At 43.8% G+C, this 23,368-nt stretch overlaps 1 protein-coding gene across 1 annotated transcript; it reads right to left on the minus strand.

Moving 5' to 3' along the window:
* Positions 1-874: 874 nt before the first annotated feature.
* On the minus strand, positions 875-11,410 carry arsj (arylsulfatase family, member J). The gene is made up of 2 exons (XM_076033896.1): positions 10,708-11,410; positions 875-2,842 (listed from the first exon to the last, which is right to left on the minus strand). The coding sequence occupies exons 1-2, from the start codon at positions 11,007-11,009 to the stop codon at positions 1,441-1,443; spliced, it is 1,704 nt and encodes a 567-aa protein (XP_075890011.1). The 5' UTR covers positions 11,010-11,410; the 3' UTR covers positions 875-1,440.
* Positions 11,411-23,368: the final 11,958 nt, after the last annotated feature.

A 23,368-nucleotide genomic window follows, 5' to 3' on the forward strand; every position in this document is an offset into this window, starting at 1 on the left:
CCAGAAAGGGAGAAGCCAGGTAAATTCCAGTTCCCATGGGTGGAATTTGGCAAAGATTGACCCAAGCACCCCTTTTTGTGTATTGCAGTTGATGATAGGATCCATCTCCATGGCTGGGCTAGCCCTAGCTGTGAACATGAGGTCATTATTTGAGTCAATAATTTGACTTGAGTACATTTCAGAGGAAGGGTGGATGCGTGATCCAAATTCTCTTGTTTAATCTGTTTGAAACAATGCCAAACTCTCAGATCGTACTGCAACCAAAGACTTGGAGCATTCACAAAAGTTGCATGGCTGGTTAAACAAAAAGAGACAAATAGACACATAAAGGATATGAACAAAAGCAAAGTAAAACATGGTCTGTTTTAGGGAACTGTAAATCGCGCAGGGGACAGTGTGTTTTGTGTAATTTACCGTTATTAAGACAGCTAATTGGCCTATAAAGAAAGCTGAAGCATCAACAAGTAAGAGCTCATGAAAAGCTCAAGGTGGTTGTTAACGTTAAGAGTTTTGGGACTGTTTACATGGGAGCCAAGCAACACATTTGAGTGAAATATAGTTTTAGAAGATTGCAATAAATGTTTACTCCCTGGTAATAATTCCATATTTTTCCTTTTCCCTCAATCATGCCGTTAAGTGCCATAAACCAAGACTGATGAGGCGAGCATTATTTAAGGTCTGCAGGAAGGTAATTGAGATCTTTATCACCACTAAGATTGCAATTTTCCATGTGAAAGTGCAGTAAGTGGCCACGTGTCAGCAGCTGAATACGAAAGAGACCCTAAAAGTTTCCACTTACAAGAAAACGGCGTGTCATTGCTTTAAATATGCGACTCTCATAAAATGAAAAACAGACGGACAGACACAGTTGTTTGTGAGTGGACTTCTTTTATTTTTATTCGTGTGTCTAACATTCAGGTTGGCCTGGTTCCAGACCAGACGTCATCTAGAACAAAGGAGCCAAATGTTTAATTCTTAGTTGAGACTTGCGTCTAAACACATTGTGCATCAAATCACGCTCAACACAGATTCTACATCTGTTTTCCAACAGCATCATGGAACTATGTCTTATATTGATCTTTTCTGTCACCAAAATTTATGGCAAATGTCTAAGAAGGTTTTTACTCTACAGAAGAAAAAAGAAAAGAAAAGTGACAACAGCTCAAGCATGCAACACAATCTATAAAAATAAACATTCTTTAAATGCCCCTAGCATTAACATGAGGTCTTAGTTGTATCTGGGCTTGACAGTAGTGCTTGATCGAGTGGATCTTTTTCTGACACTCTCCCTGGAGCAGGTCAAAGGCTTATCCGCAGACAGTATGCTGGAGTCAAGTTAAAACTAACTAGAGCTAAAAGTCTGACAAAGATTGTCCTGAACAAATGCCATTCCCTGAGAAAAAGGAAAAGTTTTTTCCCCCCCAACAAATGGTTTTTTAGCTACTCTTGTACTTTCCTTTTCAACTTTCTGCTCTTGGATTTCTTCTTCCACTCTCTTTTCCCAAAATGGTTGGAGAACAAGTTATTGTACTTTTCCTCCACCGTTTCCTCCTTGTCTTTCTCGTCCTTGTACCAAGGTCCCCACACACCCCCGTTGTACTGTGGATTGGAGCGTAAGTCTTTGGCCGGGAAGCGCACGGGCACTGCCGTCCTGTTGTACTGAGCCAGCCGCATGAGCATCTTTTTCACTATGTGGGGGTAGCGCTGGGACAGGTCCACCCTCTCGTACGGGTCGGCCGTGATGTTGAACAGCCAGAGGGATTTACCCCGGTCCCAACGGATGTTCTCAGTGTGCAGGCGAGTGCCGAGAAGTTGTTTGGAGAAGGTTTGTGGGGGAACCCAGTCACTGTAGCCAGGGACACCTGTCAGGAGTTTCCAGTGGCCCACCCGTAGAGCAGCCTGGATGGCTGTGTTCCATATGCCGTAGCCTGCCTTCCAAGACCCGTTCTTGGCCTTGATGTAGATTGGGTCGATGTTGTGAAGAATGTCTTGCCGAGGGGATGGGCGGCCTTCACTGATGGCCTCCCAAACATCGTACCCATCCAGGTTAAGATCTTCATCCAATGTCCCCTCCCCCAAAGAGACCAAGGTGGGGAACCAGTCAGTGATGTGGACCAAAGAGCGACATTTAGTCCCTTTGTTTACCAACAGGGGGCTGTGGACGAAACCCACCGCCCTGATTCCACCTTCCCAATAGGTGGCTTTGCTTCCCCTCAGTGGCCAGTTGCTTCCACCTGTTAAAGGCTGGCCACCGTTATCTGAGGAGTACACTATAACAGTGTTGTCATAATAGCCGTAGCGTTTGAGCGCTAGCGTGAGGTTGTGGATAGCTTCGTCCAGACAGGACACCATGGCAGCATATTTACGGCGATACACATTCGGAATGCCTTTGTAACGCTCGAGGTAGCGGGCAGGAACCTGAAGTGGGGAATGCACCGCCTGATAGGCCAAGTAGAGAAACAGGGGTTGTCTGCGAGGGTCGTGATTGGCTAAAATGTTGATAGCCTTTCGGGTAAACATCACAGTTGAATACATGCCGCGATCCTGCTCCCAGGCAGCCTCTTCCCCTTCGTACAAATCGTAGCCGCACATGCCAGGCCCTTCACATTTATAGTGACTGTAATAGTTCCCGCTACCGAGAAGCGAGCCGAAGAAAGTGTCGAAGCCACGCTGGGTGGGCAGGCAGCCCCGCTTGTAGAAGCCCAGGTGCCATTTTCCCACCATGTGGGTGGAGTAGCCTGCCTGCTTCAGCTTCATGGGCAGGGTGACGTTTTCCAAGGGCAAGCAGTTGGGCTGGGAGGCTCGAATTATGGAGTGTTGGAGGCCTGTGTGGATTTGATACCTGCAGAAAAAAAAGACACATTTTAGAAGAATCAATTACCTCTGAAACACAACATAAGACACAATTTTCAATCTTCAAGCCACAAACAACCGTGAAATGAATTGATAAAATTACTAACAGATATAACTGTCGCTGACACTGATACTCTCTTTTCTCACACTGCTTGAAACTTGGCTGAAAAGACTTATTCATCGTTCTTGGCTCAAGTGCCAACTAGAGTTTGCCCAAAGAAGGTAAAATAATCTGCTGCATGAGAACGAGAGACACTTCAAAAATACCAACAAACTAAAGTTTTACACTTGAATAACATTTTGGAAACGCTACAAATGCATTTAATGTCAAAGAAAAGACAGGATCCCAAAGATGGAGGCATTGTATTACAGATGTAAAGTGATATTTTTTATAATACCCAAATGACAACACAACTATTCCTGAGCAAACACTGTTAAGCTGACAGAGGAGTTTATAAATGGTTGCAGGCCAAGTGCAGAGCAACGCCGAACTGTCCTTTAACAACCAAACTGGGGTTGGTAGTTGATAAAGAAGTCAGAGTAAAAACAGAAGACCCATCACTCAAGACCAAACAGGAAACTAAGTCCTTGAGCTAATGGTGCTGTGGCAGCTACCTTGGCAGCAGGCTAACACTTTTGGTAAGTGAAGGACATGTTCTCAGCTGCACAGTACTCTCCTCATACCTTGAACTGAAAATGTGTGAGAGCTTGAAGCATGAAGGAAAGAGAAAATTTCAGTCCAAAATCAAATAAACAATTTGTGAATTTTCTGAGCAGTTAATTGTCCAATGGAATTGTTAGTAAATTGCAATAAGAAAAAATAAGCACTTCAGCCCCAAGAATTTACAGAGGTTACTCCCATACCGCCACAACTATTACTCAACAAGTATTGACTTTAGCAGACACAAAAAATATTTGGATTTTATGTGGGAGGCAATGTATGTCTGTCCAAAACGCATGAGATTGTTTTCACTGTGGTTTTCAAAGTGACATCTTGATAAGTGAACAAAAAAACCAAACTAAACTGCATCTAAAAGACAGAAAGTCTAGATCTTGGCAAAACCTGCATTGAAAATGTTGGACTGTGAAGACAACTTCATCGAAGACCCTGGAAAGTATTGCAACTTTAAGTTTCAGAATTTTTAAAATATTTTTGTTTATTTATTTAGGTTTTTTTTTTTAGAAATGTTACAACTGTGGTCACAGAAATGTTAAAAAGGGAAAAAAATTTATATCGAAGCAATGTCTGAGATATAACAGCTTTTATATGAGAATCTTAAACATAAACACAATTTGAATATTTGAACTGGCTTGACGAGGCAGTTTCCAACATTAGAAGTCGTGAATATCTTCCTGGATATGCACTAACTGCAGCGGTTTTCAGAGCAATAATGGCAATGTGATTCTTGAGTGGTTTGGTAATTTCTGCTGCCTCACAAGGTAATATGACTTGACCAGCAGGGTGGCTGCGTGCATTTCTCCAGGGCTAACAGAAGTCAGACAAGGTTTGGTTTTATTTGAATTCAAATCCTTAACTTTTAAATCTGTTCAACTTGAAAGCCTTATTCTCAATTTACGACTCCTATGTGCATTGTGACTGACCGAGACGTTGGTATCGGAACCCAGCTGGAATTTGAATGAATTTCTCCAGAGTAAAGCAAAAAAAAAAAAAAAAGACATTAAAACATTAATGTACAAATCTCTACAACCAATTTGAGTGAACGCAAGAAACCCCGGACACCAGAAAGCATTGCAGCCAGATGTCTCTTCCCTTTCTTCCCTCTTCGACCCCTTCTACTGAGGTTAGCGATGTGGCGTCAAGCTGTCACCAGCCAAAGGGAGAGAAAATAAGTATCTGGTATTGGTTTCCAGAGAGAAGGATGTAGTTGGAGGAGAAGCAGAAGGTGGCCAGGCCTGAAAGATCTCAATCACTCCGTTAGGTTGTCCTTCAAGGGTTACACAACCGTATGGTGCATGCAGCAGTGCAGGTAGAGCAATAAACGCTGTGATTAGCAACCATACAATACAGTAAACACCAAGCACATCCCCATAAAATCATATTATGCAACTAGAGACACATTTAACTACCTGTGTGCACAGCTGGCAGTCAATATACTGGGTTTTATGTAAGTTTATTGGTGCTTTTTCATTTAATTTGGTGCTCATATGTTTTTTTGGAGAATGGTGTGCTAACACACTTTCAGAAAACTGGAAAAGTCCATGAACTAAGTGATAAGTTAGTAAGTTAGTGGTGACTTAAAAAAAAATTTGTGAAGTAAATTTTGGATAAATATCATACATGATTTATAAAATCATATATGATGTGAGTGACTATTTATTTTCAGCAGCATGGCACTACTCCTATGCAACAGTTCATTCCCAGCACTTATCGTACTTAGGTGGATCTCACAGACAACCTTATCGTTAGCAGATGTTCCTTCACAACTATTTTTCCAAACTGTCTGCTCTCTGTCTTGGACACACTGATATAATAAATTTCCAGCATTTTCTTGTATTCCTGGAGAGGCACTTTCCTTTTAGACATTTGTTGAGCCTGATAATGTTATGACAGCCAATGCTGATACAAACATGTAATGGCCTAATGAGGCTGTGAGTATCACGAACAGGCAAAACGACACCAAAAATAACCGCTCGCCACCACAGCATCTGGAATAAAAATTGTGAAATGTGCCAAATGCACAGCTGCTGTTGAGTGGCAACAAATGTCGTGCACAGCTCAGCCAGGTGGTTGGTGCCTCCACTAACCACAGTCCTGGTGAAAATCCTGACCTGAGAACCCCCTCATCACCAGAGTCTCAATTCAGAGACACGGTGGACACACCTGGTAACTGAGCTGTTGGTTATTGTTGCTGTTATAATAGAATACAGCTTGGGGTCTGGTGTGCTTGCAGTCTTTGAGAGGCTAGTGAGAAAATTGCTGCGTTTATAACCTGGCGACAGCAACTACCACAGATTTCAAAGTGGTATCCCAAGAGCCTTGAAAACTCCTCTGGATAATAATACAGCATGGGTCAGAACTTGATCCTGCTTTTCATTGTGAGGCTTTGAGGTCGGGTCAGGGAATGCAGAATGAGACCACACTGGGCAGGGTAGGAGCGAAGAGAGCGACTTGGTTTCATGTGGCGAAGAGAAGAATTTCTAGTTACTTGGTGGTCCAGGCAAGATGAGACTGGGGGGGATATTGCAGGTCAATCCATGATGAGATTGGAACACAATGAGCAATAAAGAAGGGTGGAATCATCAAGACTGACTGGGTAAGCTTTAACCAACCAAATATGGTATGAGAATGAGTTTCTTTTTTAAAGAAGATATATATACAGTATATAAAAGATATAAAAAGAACTGTACAGTGCACACTTCTTAATAAGAAGTACAGTGTACAGTAAATTTTGCCTCACAAGTAGCCAGTAACTATCCATAAACTGGAGCTTAGATAGGCTGAGTTGCAGTGAACCGCATGATTGGCCGATGGATAGTGGACACATTATTTTACCTGGCTATTGTTCACGATTGCATCAAATAAAAAATATAAAAAAACAAAAAAAAACTCTATTGATTGTTGATTCCAATAAAGCTAATGACCGAAGAGGCCTTCGGAATAAGGATTTTATGACGTAGCCCTGAAACTAGAGAGAAGAATCTAAAAACTTGACATTTATTCAGGAACAGCTGTGAGCATGTTTTGGATTTGACCTCTTTAAAAGCCCCTGCCACTGCTTTTCCTGACTCCTGGAGGTTTTTCGGTGGTTTTCGCATACCTTGGGGTTACAGCCGTGTAATGAGAATGTCATGCAAAGTGCACCCCGTGAGGCCCCTCCCAACAAATCAGTCAAACTAGCCTGAGGTCCTGCCGGAGAATGGCACGAGGTTGGGCGCTGAGGCTTTCAAAGTGGCCTTATGTTGTTTCTCTTTGACAGATGAGGTGATCCACAGACGAGCAAGGTCTTGACTTTCTTGCGGGTTTTGGGGCACCAGAAAGACAGGTCTACGTATTTAGTATTTACAAGGTTTCAAAAATAATGGCAGCAGTAATTTCTACCCTGTGGAGATCCTTCCTTCACCCTTGGTCGCCCGCTACATGTTCCACGTGACGGATTTATGGGATCTTTTAAATGAAGAAGAGGCACAAATAGAGAAGGGTATGGCCTTGCACTCTAGTCTTTACCCATACATTACTTCTCCAGCAGACCATGCTTTCGACACCATTATGACACCGAAGGGTACGGTGAAATCCTGAAGGAGGGAGTAGAGTAATGGTCCTCACCGACTGTCAGTATCAAGCGATCTCCCTCGTTTATTTACACAAGCTCTGAGCCACAAGAGCGACAAATCACACACGCCATTAAACTCAAATCACCAAAACATCAGCAATCACTTCAACATCACCAGACAAGTGCACTGACCATTTCCCCAGCCGCTGAGGGTTGCGGCAGTTCCCCATGCTGCCGAGACTCAGCCCTTCTCCCGTAATCCAGCTCCACGTCCCCCTCCACATATGGTACGAATAACCAACCTCAACTCTTAATCAAAGTCAGACCCACGGGCAGTTTATCGTTCCTTGCTTGCTCTTCATTTACTTTCTTGTTATCCCTCAAGTTCCCTTTTCTGGCTTCAAGTTTTCCTCCACTCTTACAGATAATCAAGAGATAATAAATTCAGACTCTTTGGTTTGGTGTGCATGGGGGTCGGTGGTATAGGACGGACAGGGTCACTGACACAGCAAGGGACTGGCTGTCTGCACGGCAAAGACAAGCAGGAGATAAGTGGCGACAGATGGGAAGTGTGTGAATAAGGAGGAGGCAGAGTTGTAACAGGAGAGGCGAAGAGTGAAGAGCTGCTTTGGGACCCACCAACGACAACGTCGTCGTCCTTCATCTTGCTGTGCTCCTCACCCACACCAGATGTCGGAGTACAGTCTTCTTCTATTTAGCACGTGGGCGATTGTTCTTACTAGGATGTAAAAGGCACGCTTTGAGCAATTATCCTCGCATGAATTCTGAAATGGAATCTTTTAACTGGGTGTGATTTGCAGGTCATTTAACTGCACAACGAGTCTACAAAACACCGCGGGACTGTTGGCTACTTTTCAAGATTTATTGAATATGTCAGATGGGGCACATACTGGGATTTGGCAAAACAAGTATGACATATGGCCCCTTCAGTTCTGCAGCATCTTTAAAGCGCTGAAAAGTGAGTTAGCACAACAACCAGCTGGATGGTTCAGAAGACATACAGCTGCTCCGTGTCAGCTCCACTTTTTCTCAAGTATGTTCAACATTTTTCATTTTTTAGGGGCTGCCAGCTGGAGCAACCTCTGCCCTCGCCTTGAGCAGTCCGCCTCTGTGGATCACTAAAGATCATAGGAACCCCGATGGGCTCTGAAGAGCAACACAAACTTCCAGCGTTAAGCCCCTAATCTCATCAACGTGGTTTAAAGAAAACCAGACAGGTTAAAAAAAAATTCAATTCTTTGATTTTCCCAGGGGGCCAGCAAAGTCTCTCCTGAGGCTTATACCGTTGGAAGGTTGAAGAGCATGGCAGCAAGAGGTACACAAGAGCCAAGTATCTTGCTAAAAACACTCGTTTTACCGTGCAGATGAAAGTGATGTATGGGGACAAGGACAAAACTCACAAAAAACTAACTAAATCATTTTAATTTTCCCTCCATCACCAACTCTCGTCAGGTTGTACTAAAACGGTCGAGGAAAATTCAAACACCCTCAGCCTTGAAATGACAATTATGTCCTCTATATAGCAAGCCAAAGAATTTATTGAGCTTGGCAGCAAATTAAAGTCCCAGCAAAAATTCTTAAGCAGCAAAAAACTCTTTGAAGGTGTACCACCTTCCTGTTGCACCCGTGCACCGAGTGTGCACTTCGTCTGAAGTGGGTGCACAAGCTCAAACACGTGTGTCTTTATGGCTTAGGAGGATCAAATGGGACAAGCCTCCCTATGTTGTCAGTGACACAACCACATGGGTAGCAGAGATTACAATTTTCAAACTTACCTTCCTTGGAGGCAAAAAGAAAAGAAAAATAAATGCAGTGTCCACGGTGGCAAGAAAAAGACCAAGAAGAAGAAGAAGTTTGACTTTACGATTGAAGAAATCAGTGTTGAATTTGGTTTACTTGGTATTTGTTTGAAGAATTTAGCCATGAAGGTCCAATTTTAGAACAACCCAAACCCAACATCCAGATGCTGCCATTAAAAGGACATTTTTGATTAATTAACTTTTTCTAATTCAAGCTGTAGAAGACACACAGAGGACCAGGAAGGATGCTTCAATGTTCATTTTGAATTGAGTTGAAGGGTATCAAGCATAATGGAAAATAATACACTTTTCCCCCTATATATTCTGTCTGCAGCTGGCCTGTTTCAGCAAAAGCTGAATCTGCCAGTCAAGTAAATCTGAATAAGAAAAGTAAATATTGATTGAAATAATGGCAGCAATCACCAATCAGTTACCACGACGACAGTGTCAGAAAGGTGTCATTTAGTACCGGGATGTTTTTCTGGCGCATGTTGGGCAATTTAAAGGGCCAGACAGCCTGTCAATCACTGTGACAGGCTGGGAAAACAGAGCAGAGACAATTAAAATCTGATCATGATGAGCATAAGCTGCAATGAGTTCAGATGCAGGCAGTTGCCGTGGTAACCATTTTAAACAACACTGGAAGTTCTCCTGCGATGCTGATGTTTTGCCATTCGACTATGTGCTCCAAGTGAAATTTGCCCTGGCAAGTCTCCACAAGTGTGCCAGAAACAGCCTGGGAGACTTTGTTCTGGGAACTCGTGTGTGTCTGGATGAAACAGACAGCTGAGGGTTTAATGGTAACACAATGAAACACACACACGCGCGCACACACACACACACACTAACGTCAGCGAAACATAATAGCTTGTGCACTCCCGTTTCCAAAAGGATGTAAGTGGGGATTCTTTTACTCCAGGCAAAGATTGGAGAGCAAGAGGAGGAGCTGGAGGAGGTTAGACAAGGAGGAGGAGAAGGAGGCAGCTGCACTTTTCTCATTATTTTCTCGGCCGCCTGCCAAAACCTTGTGGTGCCCAGTGAGCCTCCAACCTTTTTTTAAGCAGCAGATTTCCAAGGTGGCAGAGGTGAAGCCCTACAGAGACGGGATGGGGAACACACTGGAAACTCACTTCAAAGACAGACCACACCAGTGTAGCGCATAAGCTTGAAAGCCTTCAAAAATATCAATTAAAAGCATATATCAACTTTGATCATAAAGGCACTTGTCAGGCAGGGCGTCTTTCCATGATGAGTTATCAACATAAATTCTTCATATCGCACATCCTTTTCTAAAGTCGGGACAATATGTCTGGATCTATCTGATCAAAAATTAATTCAGTTCTGATAGTAAGTCAGCTTTCCAGCCAAGAGATTCACTGGCCTGCTGTTGAACCATCATTGCCAGAAAGGAATGAGACACACACAAAAAAAACCCAGCTGAAAGCTTCTTTTTTTTTTTTTTTTTATCAAATTTTGGGCTTTACAGAAACTTCAGAGTAGACAGACAGACAGACAGACAGACAGATAGATAGATAGATAGATAGATAGATAGATAGATAGATAGATAGATAGATAGATAGATAGATAGATTATTGGACGTTCACACTAATCTTAAAATATTAGCTTTCAAATTCCCATAGATGAGAAATAAAACTCCTTGGAAAACTTTTTTTTAGGTCAACACTTGGAGTGCACCTGTGTGTCACCAACCGCCCATGCTGCATTATTTTCTATTAACCTCTAATATGACAGTAAATAAAGTGCTTTTCTGATAAGCCTTCGTGCGGGTGCGCGGTTCGTACCTGCCGGTCATCAGCTGACTCCTGGACGGACTGCACAGAGGCTGCACGTAGTAGTTCTCCAGCTTGACTCCCTGCGCCGCCAACCGGTCCAGAGTGGGCGTCTTGATCTCGGAGCCGTGGTAGCCGACATCCCGGAAGCCCTGGTCGTCCACCAGGATGAAGACGATGTGCGGCTGCTGCTGCTGCTGCCTCGGCCTGTCGAAGTCATCGCCCCGGTTGTCCCAAGACGAGTGGTGGTCGCTCCACGTCTGCGACACGATAAAGCCGAGCAGCAGGCTCAGCGGAAGCCACACGATCAGCATGTTCGGGGCGGACTCGGAGCTCCAGCACTGCTCATGATCAGAGGAGGAGAACGGAGGAGCATCGGGCGCGTTGAGTCCGCTGACAGCTTTATGGTTACGGCGGAGAAGCTGGCTCCGAAAGTAACAACACAGCGTGCGTTCGTGCGCGCGTGTCAAGTTTGCCACGGAGCGGCGCGCGCTTGTCAAAAGGCGCGCTGCATGTCCCGGGGGAGCGCGGACCGTGACGCCGCCGGTGCACCGGGTTCACAGCAGTGCGTGTCCTCCATCCCGTCTCGCGGTGCGCCGGACCCTGCGCGCCTCCACACACAAATCACCGGGGGCTGACTGAGAGGCAACACTGGCTGATTCTCTGAGGGGGCGGGGCCCTGCGTGCGTCCTCCGCTCGGCAGCACGCCGCCCCTCTCCGCTCCGCGCGGTGCGTTCAAGGGCAACTCGAAAAGCTCCTCCTTCCCCGCGGAGCTGGGAGTGAGTCATTTCACCGCTGGCCCTGAAACTAAAGAGAATTTGCTTTGAAATTGACGCGGCATTAGTTGTTCGTGAGTAACAGGGTTTCATCAGAGCTAATGTTTTATACTGTTTTGAGTATAAAACGTTTGGTTTGTTTGTTGTTTGTATGTATGCAAAACGGGCAAGGGCAAACTACGGTCTGGGGGCCGTATGAGGCCCGTTTGGCTTTTTAATACGGCCCGCCGAGCTTGAAGAAATTATAGTTTTTAAGTACGTCATAAAATAACTGTATATCATCCATTTTTCAGTGTTTTAAGAGTAATTTAAATAAAGAGCTAAATACTGTGGGGCTTCATATACACTGATTATGCTGCAATGCTTTGGTTTATTTTCAATTGACCTTAAAGCACATGTTTCCTACATATACCATGACAAATACTCCTTCTGGAGCTCCTGCAAAAAGTTTGCCCACCCCTGATATAAAAACTGATTTGCCCGTGACTTCGGAAATTATCCATGGTCCGTCAGACTCTACACGCCTGTGACAGGAAAGATGCAGAAAGTGTCTTGAAAACTATGTGTTTACTGTTGGTGTGATGTTTACAACATCACACCAAAATGATGTTGAAACATTCCCCAATCTTCACCAGGTGCTATTGTGCATTTTGCGGACTAAGCTTTGTTAAAGTTATTAGAAACACATTGGAACAGATCGTTTAGTGGGTTTAAGTTGAGACCACTGGACTTTTTCCTGCGAAGTTGCCACAACTTAAACCTTCAAGGTTGACCAGGACGACTGAGAACCTTCACAGACATATTGAAACAGATCGTCATTTTCGGACCTGCTGTGTTTTGCTTTAGCTTTTATGTTTTCTATGAGTCAAGACTTGAGTGGTGAAATCTCACAGTGCTAAATCGTCCCTCCAACGTAATAGAATCAAAGTGTTTTTTCAGCTGTAAGAAATATTATTTGTCATAGTACATCCTTTATCAGCTCTTCAGTAATATGTTGTGATAGGCCAGTTGTTGAGAAACTCTGTACAGTCGCGATTCCAAGTTTTTCTGGCACACGCCTCTCCAAAAATTCTTTTTCCTGGAACTAAAAATTAAATCTGCGTGAAGGGGCTTTATTGGCTTCTAATTTATTGCCAAAAGTTGGCAGTGATAACAATAGAAGCAAGAAGCAAGCGGGAGCTGCTAATCTGTCAGTAACTATCCTTATCGACTGGCATCAGGTTCATACTAAATCTGTGGGGACTCTTTGACCTCCAGCTTTCAACAGCGTTGAGGTGTTTCCTTTGTGGTTCCGCTGTGAGTCAAGTTTTGTGTGTTTGTGTCTTTCCCGACTTTACGCTCCTCAAAACTGGACGTTTGATTTATGTGTTGTCCCTGGAGATGCAGGGCATAAATTACAAAAACAGCAGGGGTGATGTGTTTCACATTCTCACTGGTGATAGAAGTGTGCACAAGAGGATGACTGATGAGTCTAGTCGTGGTAAACCCCCTCTTTCAACATTTCTCTTTGTTAGATTTTCAACTCAAACTTCATTACAGGCTGGAAAATGGACAGAAACACAATGAAACCTAAATAGCAATTTTCTGACAGACTTCATCTTCATCTGAAATATTGTGCTTACAACTTTTCCAGGCTTTATTATCCTAAATGAGTTGAAAGGGCTGCCACCCAACAAGATTGTTTATTGATATAATTTTAAATATATTTGTAAACGTAAGTGTATTTTTATACACAAAAAAGACTTGTGTAAGTAAGCAGATGCAAAGATTAAACATTTCGAAAAATGTGCTGGATTTATTCAAGAACCCCATACAAAAGCTGTAGGCAAAACACTAAAGAAAAGAAAAGGGTCCAGATGACAAGGAGTAATTAGAAACTTTGGGCATCATAGTGGTGTAGAGGTTGCACACAGCAAGAAGGCTCATCTTTGTGGAGTTGGTGTGACTTGTTATTAGTGAAAGGTTCAAGGTGTTGTTAATTAGTGACACAGTTAAACACAAATTTAAATGTTAAATTTACTGAAACATTTTTTTTTGGCAAGGTCAGCCAGGAGAAAAGGAAAAGACTCTTTACACTGATATCAGTCACTTCTTCTTCCTCTTCCTCTGTTTGTTTTTATGATTAGCTTTTGTCATTTCTACTTTCATCACAGCTAAAATGACATTAATTGGTTTCTTAGCCATGAAACCAACTGCAAATGCCTTAGAGTTGCCTTTTGATCATGGATACACAGGATTTATGCCTTGAAATCTCAGTGATTAAACTGCATTGCAAGGTTACCAAATAAGGGCCAATTACAACTTTTCTGGTCCATGTTATCCCATTTGCAGTTTAAAAATTGTCACCCAAATCCAACAAATAGACAGTTAGCAAAAATTAAAATAAACAGTAAAAGCCCACTGAATGGCGTTATATTATTTTCAGGAAATCCTTGTGAAAATATTAAACAAAGTCAAAGGTAAAATTAGCCTAATGGTCATCAACAACAGGTCAGAGTGCTGTAAATATTTTGGGTGTTTATGTGTTTGTGGACACACAGGTGATGCAGCAAATATTGGTACAATCCTGGGCCGCAGGATGAAGAGGCTGGCTGTAATCCCCTGAATTGGTGAGTAGGTGTCTGGAGGGGGGCCTCTGCATGGCGCGCGTGAAAGACCCTCACATGCTGCAACCCTCCGGCCTCAGTAAAAGCACGCATGCAAAACAAACACCCGCGGACGCACGGTCACACTTTCTGGCTGCAAAACAAAGCTGCCTTGGCAGCAAACGCAAGGAGTCGTCTGCAGCGTGTCGGCACATGTTACCCGAGTGAGCCCAAATTTTGGAATAACTGCATTGCAATGCTAGAGTGAGAAGCATTTTGCTTCCCTCTTTAAAATGAGCCTTCTGCAATGAAGGATGTGCGAACTCATGCAAGGTAACCACTTTTGGCAGCAGGGCAGGTTATGAGGAGTGGAGTGCAAGAGTTTACACCAATCTGATGCCAGAACTGCTGTTTCCAGTGTCGATGGTTAAACAACAGGAAGCTGTTCCCATGCCCCGCAGCCAAACACATCCACCTCCATCCTTTAACAACAAAGGCCTGGATGAATCACCCTCGACCTCATCATGCCTGCCTGATGGTGATCCTTTGATGTCAATGCAGCAAAGTACCTCGGTACCTCTGTAAAAGTTTTGTTTAAAAAAAAAACAAAAAAAAACTACAACAACACTGTGCTAACAAAGGGTTACCTGCTTGTGGCTTATCGACATGAAGGACCCGCTCACTCATTCTGGGCAGTGGGCCCTCAGGAGCAAAAAAAAAAAAAAAGTGTTTTGCAGATGCAGATTTTGCAGAGTGATTTTCCCACAAAAACTATGCATGAAACACCTATTATACAGTGTTATAGTTCTGCACTAGAGGTTGAGAGCATTTAAAGGGCCTTGGTGTTTTGTCAAAATCTGTGTCCTCATTATTTTGTTTTCCTACATCAACTCCAGGTTGAGAGGGTTTCAAACTAATTTTCTCTTTGGATGCTTGCCTACACGCACAACTGTGCATTTCTTCTGCTGTTGTCACAGCAGACTGGGGCCAGTGATTTTAGATCAAATGATCTTACATTTACTTTTCTGTCAAACGGTGTCTCTATATATACCACACTGACCAAAAGTAAAAAAAAAACAAACAAAAAAAACATTTCAATCATACATCCTAATGTACCATGCACCAGAACTGCATTCTTTTCATGACCTAAATATTCATATTTTAGATGATTGGGTTATTTTGTGACTTTACTTTGTCCCCTATATTTCGGAGAAAGGTTGTAAGGTTAAATTTCCATTGCATTTTTGTCATAGAGGAAAATTTGAATGCATGGAAGAAAGCAATGACACATCACCTTTCACTTTAGGTTGTCTGTGTTCCAATATCTGCACCTGGCCTGAAGCACAGGAACAATCCCATTCATGTCAAACATCCTGGTGGTATAAAAGCTGTAAGATCTTTGTCCAACTGTGTTAACATTGGTCCACGCTCTTAAACTTTCGACCAGTGCAGTGTGACCCTGGAGTGTAAGAGCACGCTGGAGAGTGGCGTTGACATGGAGATTATAGATTACCCACATGATGTGTGGTACTCTGCTGGACCCTGTTATTGTGTCAAACATTCCAGAGTGAGGGCAGGTGGAGCCTCTACAGCAGCAGCAGCACAGTGCCTTGTCTCAGACCTGTGCAGATAAAAGTTGATCAGATAGGAAGGGAATGCCAGCTATGCTTGGATATGATTGATGGGACTCGGTCTGCAGACCTTTAAAAGCTTGAAAGTGTCACACTTTACAAATCAAAGCAAAGAGGTTCGCCGGAAAGTACCAGCATCTTTCAAAAACAGGGGTCACTACCACAAGAGACACAACTGTATTTTAGCCACATAGCATTCTTTGTAATGTACACTCATAAGGAAAAAGTGATGTTGAAGATGCTGCTTACAACACTTGCAATATGGTCTCCGCTTCTCTGCTAAAGCAGCGCCATCAGGAATTCTTATGCATATGCTTCACAATATCATAATAAACCTTTACAAGTCCTGCCCGTTGGAGGTTTTAGAGATGACAGTAAACCATGAACAAAAATACACAACCAGGAAATAGAATCTGCTCCTGCAATCCAAACTAGTTTTAAGGAGAGCATTTGGACTTGGCACGAATGTGGGTGCTTCGGCCGCATTCTGGTGCATTTCCCGTACAGCTCAGTGTGCTTGGTGGCATAAAACTGATTTAAAAGAATGCACAGAAAGGAAACATGATTTTTGTGCATGCAGCAAAATGTGCAAATGGGGGAAAAAAAAAACTTCACTTAGCTCACGGAAAAATATTGCTTAACCTTCTGGCTTCCTACCTGTGGCGACTTCATATCCACAACCTTTCTCTACACCAGGCACCTCCTGGTTGGTTCCCTCAGAGACATCTAAGCCCCTCATCAATGTTTTTTTTTTCAATGTAAAAAATGAAAAATATCACGTGAATTTTGCTGATGTCGCCGTTCAGGTTCTCATTTTCTTTCCAGAAACACATCTGGGAGCAACTTACTCCCTCCTTTATACCAATCTAGTGACTCAGCCAATCATCCACAGCTAAAGGCTAAGTGATCTCCTGACCTTTCAGTATCGACTCCAAATAAAAAAGTCTGCTGGGTGTTAAAAGCCATAACGAGCAGCAGGCGGTCCCAATGTAGGGCGATTAGGAAAAACAACAGCGGCTGGCTCCATAACAAATTAACAGCCAGCAGCAGCTCCTGCGTTTTTATTGGCCTGACGGTGCAGAAACAAGCTGCCCTGCTAACATTTTACATCTCCTGCTCATTTAATCTAACTCCAATTTGCACACTTTTCGCAAAACAAAACAAAACAAAAACAAAAAAAACGGTTAGACTTTCTTGAACCAATCACCTCTTCAACCTCGTACAACACTGGAAACTTGACGGCGTCGGCAGTGGCTGATGATTACTGCTTTGCAACAGGATCCTAAAATGATAGAGGATTTATCATCTCAATCACGCTGGCAATGCAATCCTAACCAGCTGCTTTTGTCTGCATGTCAGACGTGCCCCGGCACACCAGTCTGGTGGAATCGGCCCCCACTGGTTCCTGCTGCGCTCAGCTCAAGCGTGCTACTCCCTCCAGATAGAATCGCTGTCTGTTTTACTTTGTGAGCATAGGCTGAGGCGAGACAAGAATAGGCATCTCACCTGTCACCACGGAGTGGATGCTGAACGAAGAGCAGGGGCTACTGGAAAGCTTGAGTCGTAAGCACAGCAGGTTTTGCAAATCCTCGCAGAGCAGACTGTTGTGATGAGGGAGCGACGTTCAAGTTCACTCACTCACTGCAACGATTTGCTTCTGAAAAGAAGTAACCTGTATAAGGTCCAGTGCCTCATATTTAAGGAAGCTAACCTGACATTTCGTATTCAGGGCACTGTTTGGCAGGCTTCCTTAAAAAATGGCAGCGCAAGATGGCAGCTAACTGGGAGCAAGACCCCTATTGCTCTACGTATATTCTTATATGTGAGAAGCGTTCTAAGGGTAGGAAAATAGAATTACTTTTATTGATGTATTTATGGACAGAAGGTTAGGCTTTTACCAAAATAAAAATCACAAATCCAGGCAAATTTTACAAACTGGACCTTTAAAACATATTCCCCTGACTGAGATTGTAAGTCCCTGTAAATGATGTCATACAGACTCTAAATCATACAGGCTCCATAAGAGGTTTGAGTTCTTTGGTGCTGACTTCTTGCGATGGTGTCCTCGCACAAACCCGAGATGTGAGCCACATTCCGCGGAGCACAAGCCGCCGCGCCAGCAGGACGATGATAGCGAACGGCGGCGGCTTTGACGCCGCGACCGAGTGCCGACGAGCAGCAGATAAGGAAAAAGGTTGGGGTGTTGAGTAAAGCCAACTCCTCCAGACAAACTGGTTGCCCTCCCTGCCCCCACACCCGCACTCCCCCAGGTGAATTGGTGTTGAAGCGGAGGTATGCGTGCAAAGTGGTCGCCCTTGTTTCACCTGTGACTTCCCAACACACAACACAGCTGCTGGCGGAGAGCCCTCAACGGGGGCCGCAGGGGCAGCTTTCCGCCATGTGTCAAAAAAATTCGGTCACGATTGGCCGCGTGCGGAGAGAAGAGACTCTGAACAGGGGCACGGGATGCCAACGGTTCAGTTCACAGCAGCCACATGAAAATACAGATGTTGTTGGTTGCTTCTTTTTTCATTTATGTATACAGGCAAATAGGAGAGTGATGGACAACTTTAATCTGTGGTGCACACTTTGTTTGAGGAATGGAAATATCCACGTATTTTACTTTGTTGCTTGTTTGCTTAACCATATAAAGGGCAATGATAGTAGAATCTGTTAAAATCCAGAGTACATATCCAGAGTACAAAAGTGCAAGAACTACAAGAATTTAGTTTTCCTATTTTGTCTTATTAACAATAATAAAAAAAAATATTTCCATTTGTTTGTGAGGCTCTGATGCAGCCAAATCTTTTGAAACACACAAAAATACTTAACATCCATTACTGTGATTTGGTAAAATTTTCAGGATGTCCAAAAATGCTTTTATACTTCAGAATATTATGATTGGCTGTTGGTAACTTGTTGGACCCTTTCTAATTTTTAACAATCCTCAAAGCAACACAATATACACAAAGTTCACATATGATGTAATCCTTTAAAGCAATTTCCTCAAGTCTTGCAATTGACAAACTCTAATGATCCTGGTGTGTTGATGGACATTTTAACGACTGAGCTGTGAATAAGAGTGGCAGCCTAAAAGGCAGATGCAGAGAGCGCAGGATGGATCGATAGCAAGAGTCTAGACAACAGGGGTCTAATTCAGGAACCCACCTAAACCTGACCTTTGACACCAATATGTTTGGCTTGACGCTGACAGAAAATAGTCAGCCTGTGCCCAAGTGAAAACACAGGTGAGCTAACACCGGCACCAAAATGCCTTTTCATTGCTGACATTATGTCATGCTGGAGCTGCTGCAACTCAACACCGAGGTGAGCCAGTGACCGAGCGGCACGCCGCTAATCATATTAAACCGAGACGGCCCAATAATGAATGAGTCAGGACCTCACTGGGGTAAATCACTTCCACCGCCGCGATGTAATATCTATTAGCTTTAGCTCCTGTTGTTGTTCCGCCGTGCTGCCCACACAGATAACCCACCCACCCCCCCTTCCTAACCTCCTGCTAGCGCTGCCCCTGCTTAATGTGTTATCCATTTGGCTCAGGTGACTGTATCAACAAGGCCTGTTTTCGCCCAGTGCGCTTTTACACCCACCGTTCTACCACAGAAGAGCGCCGTGCAGCAGATGGATAAGCCATCCGAGAATCCCGCCGAGCGCTGAAGAGCACCACAGCGGATCCTCCGTGTCCTGGCGGTGTTATAAAAGTCCAAAGTCCGGGTTAAACGCTCCCTCCTGAGTCCCGAGCGATGCCTCGGGCATCAGATCCGTAATTTCCTTTCAGCTTAAAGACACACTCTGGCAAGCTCATTAGCTTGATGATTTTGCCTTGATCCTGGTCTTTTCTTTGGCGAAGCATAAAAGGACAGAAGTAAGACGGCGAATGCTAAACCAGTGGCAGGTAGCCTGGCTCGTCCTGGACACCTGCTCCAGGTGGTTCTTGTGGTCCAGGACGAATCCATGCGTGGCTGAAGCAAGCAAATCTAAATAGATGTGTTAAGAGAAGTCTTAGAACTTTGATTGTATGTGCATTTTGTTGGTAAAGACCTTATCAAGTTTGATTAACAAAATAATTTATTACAAGTTTATGGCGTGCTGTATTTACCTTTTGACTGTGTATAAGCTCCCTGTGCTTCAGCTGTCAGTTCCACAGGAAGCTGCTTTTTCCTTCCAACTAAATATTCTTTTTTTTTTTGCAACCAAACATACTCTTGAACTATTAAATATTAGTATTTTCATGAATAGAATTTCTCTGGGTTAAATAAACAAAGGTTTTATCTTAATGAAAGAGAAGACTGTCGCTACAGTGAACTGAAATAGTCCAAATGAAGATTATATTTGCTCCTCTGGAGGAGAAAAACTGCACACAGAGATGTTTGTACAGCCGAAAGCCAGATCTGCCAGCACTGGTGTCGGCTCGTGTCAACGCCGTTACCGCATTGTAAATTTTTATCATTCCTGGGGAGGAGAGCGGGATCGCTACGCTGCGCAGCTACTATGTCGCACGGCTGCAGACGAGGCTTCAACGCTGTGATCGTACGCCGAGGCCGTTGATGGCGCCGAGGTGTGGGATGTCAAATTGAGCTTCTGACTTGCTCGGCAGCGGGAGTTGACAGCTGCATATATCTGTCATTCATTTTGCTCAACACCGGTAGCTCCAGTTTGCACACGTGCTACTGTTTTTCAGGGTTCACACTGTTGACATCCACGCTTCCTTTGCAGGTTAAAGGTCACACCCCTGGACTGCTGTGGATCAGATACCCTCCTGTTGCCACACAGATTCATTCTGCGCCTCCACATGCTGCAACCACCCCCCGCCACACTGCTGTCACTGAGCCAGAACTTATTCTCAACCCCTCAGCAGGAGAGCCAATTCCAGCTCCAGATGGAAAATGAGGGCAGATGAAAACCAAGTGTCCCTCCTGCTTTATTCACCAAGATTCCTTGGTAAAGAAAGCTTTGCACCTCAATGTGCTTTTGAATCTTTTCCATCAATTGCAGTGGAAACAGACTGAGGCCGATGCTGAACAATGATGCTCCCAAGAGGGCACCTAACGAGCCTTGGAGCGAGCTCATTTAGCTGATATCAAGGCGCTCCCAGATCCACAACATTTTGACGCCATCACGTTTAGTTTGTCAAAAGGGCAAAGAAAACAGTCACAGATCTTTCCATCAGTCTCGCAATCTCACCAGCAATCTCTCCACTGAACTTTCCACTCAAATGTGACAGAGGTGGTGTTTACAGAGTGGTCATAATCTGTCAAGACAGTTGCACAATAGAGACAAAGAAAGCCCAAGGTGAAGTGGTTGTTGGTCAAAACAGATCAAATGGCCGATGGAAGACCTTTCATCTGGAATGTTCCCTGTGATGTAATGGGTGGAGCAGCCATCGCTTCAGAAAGTGTTCAATTTTGGAGTAATTACAATACAAGTGTAGTAAAAGTTCATAATTCCCACAATGACGCACTCATGCCCGTCTCAAAGCACTAGCTGACGTCCATATATTACCACATACTTTTCAGTTTCTTTCATAATTTAGTGGCTGACAGCAATAACCCATCAGCCCAATTGCTGTCATTAATCCTCCTTCAGTCAGGGCCGTGGGGGGGTACTGCAGCCTATCCCAGCGGCGTTGGGGTGAACACAAGGTCACGATCTGTACTAGCTGCCACTTTATTGCAGGGCCACATAGAGGAAAACAACACACTTCATTCAAATTCACACCTACAGATGATTCAGAATTCTCAATCAGCATAATGCACGTGTGTTTGGAATGCAAGAGGTGGCCGGACCAGCTGGGGAACCCAGACAGAAACAGCGAACGAACAGAACGAGTGAAGTTCACACAGTACTGTCTCAGGTCAGAAACAAACCTGTTGCCTTCATGCTACAAGGCTGCTGTGTCTAACCATTGCACAGCAGTGTTGCCTAGATAATTAAAATTGTAATATATATATATATACATATATATATATATATATATATACATATATATATATATATATATATATATATATATATATATATTTACGCATACACACACACACATATATCAGTGCAAAGAAGTTGTTACAATTGGACTCTGAGCTTTCCTTATATATTAATATAAAAGGAGAGATTTGAGAGAGCATAAGTCGTTCTATGCCAGTTGAATGATTTTTTGTTATAAACACACCTGTACAAACTTAGTTTTGCATACCCCATTAATGAGCCCCATCCAATCCAACTGGCGCCGCAGATGTTTGCAATGCTCTGCACACTTTCCTGTTTTTGTTCCAAGCCAAACAAGACATTATTTTCACGGAGGTGTATTTTTTTTTTTTTTTTGATTCAAACAAATTGGTTTGACTTTGTCAGTCAAGACTGTACCTGTCAGACCCACTGATTCCTTTGCAAGCCATATCTCTGAATATCATTTAAATACCTGGGATGCACAAATACCAACACCTAAGGGTTTTTCAACCATGCCATGAAGAGATTATAGAGTAACACAACACCACCAAAGGCGATTCAACAAACAGTAGAAAACATTGCATTTTGCACAATAAAATGTGTCCAAATGTCTCGTTGCGAGCTGTTTGGGACTGATCTGTAAGGTGGCTCTCACCATTGGAGATCAGTGTGCCCACAGCAGAAGCTGGTTCCCATGGGAAACATCCATTTTCACCCCAACCCCCACCCACTCCACCCATCCACCACCAACTTCTCCTCTTGCAGGAGCTCCACAGAGACTTTGTTGTGTCGCACCAAAAGAAGGCCTGCAGATCCAACCATGAAGAGTGATGGGAGGGGTGGAGACATGCAAGAGGAGAGCAGCGATGAAGCTGCTACTAATATCATTCGCAGGCCAGGCCAGTTATCTGTAGGTCAGAATTCAAAAGGACACCTTGTGGCCTCTGTGGCTGGCGTTCACCAGAGACTGCATATGTTTTTTGAAATGCCGCTACTTTTCAATGAAAATGAAAAGGGTAAAAAGAATGGAAGTCAACCTTGGTTTTGGTAGAGATCCTCATTGCAACTATTCACAACTTTTCAAACCCTTTCTCAAAATCTTACTTGCCACTTATCAAAAATATATTTTGACACAGTATTTACAGTGTGTCCATCTTATTTTTGTCTGTTCCCTCCTGAGAGGTCAGTCACTGAAGCACAACACCGAACTACATCTGATGAGTCCTTTTTGTGTCATATCGAGCGAAAACAAGTGGGTCAGTAAATCTCTGGTGGTGCAGACGAGTGGCTGGCACACTGACAACCGTTGTTGCAGCAGTGCTGGAGTGGAGTGTGGCAGTGGTGATGGTGGTGGTGGTTTAATTACCTCCACCGTTTTAATAACGTCCCAACCGACCTCACACAAAGGGAGCCCACAGAGGACCCAGCAGGGCTATTTTTAGGTAGACGTAGTGCATGTTGGCCCAGGTCGGAGGTGTGCTCAGTTAGTGCTTGGGGGCAGCAGTGTGTGTGTGTGTGTGTGTGTGTGTGCGTGCACACACACACGTGCGTGAGGTGGTGCTTGGGGGCTTCAATTTGCTTGTGTGTGCGTACACGTGCCTGAGCGAGGTTAGTGCTTCGGGCGGCAGTGTGTGTGTGTGTGTGTGTGCACTAGTGTCAGCCAGCCACTCTGACACAAATAAATGAGCAGTGTTCCTGCGCTGCACACTGACTT

This window comes from Nelusetta ayraudi, unplaced genomic scaffold (genome assembly GCF_046127955.1).
Source record: "Nelusetta ayraudi isolate G7.1 ecotype Tasmania unplaced genomic scaffold, CSIRO-AGI_Nayr_v1 ptg000042l, whole genome shotgun sequence".
Classification (NCBI taxonomy): domain Eukaryota; kingdom Metazoa; phylum Chordata; class Actinopteri; order Tetraodontiformes; family Monacanthidae; genus Nelusetta; species Nelusetta ayraudi.

Coding starts and splice junctions, on each gene's coding strand:
- arsj (XM_076033896.1), bottom strand. CDS start 11,009: ATGCTGATCGTGTGGCTTCCGCTGAGCCTGCTGCTCGGCTTTATCGTG. Junction 2,843..10,707: donor AGTCAGCTGATGACCGGCAG/GTACGAACCGCG, acceptor TTTTTTCTGCAG/GTATCAAATCCACACAGGCC.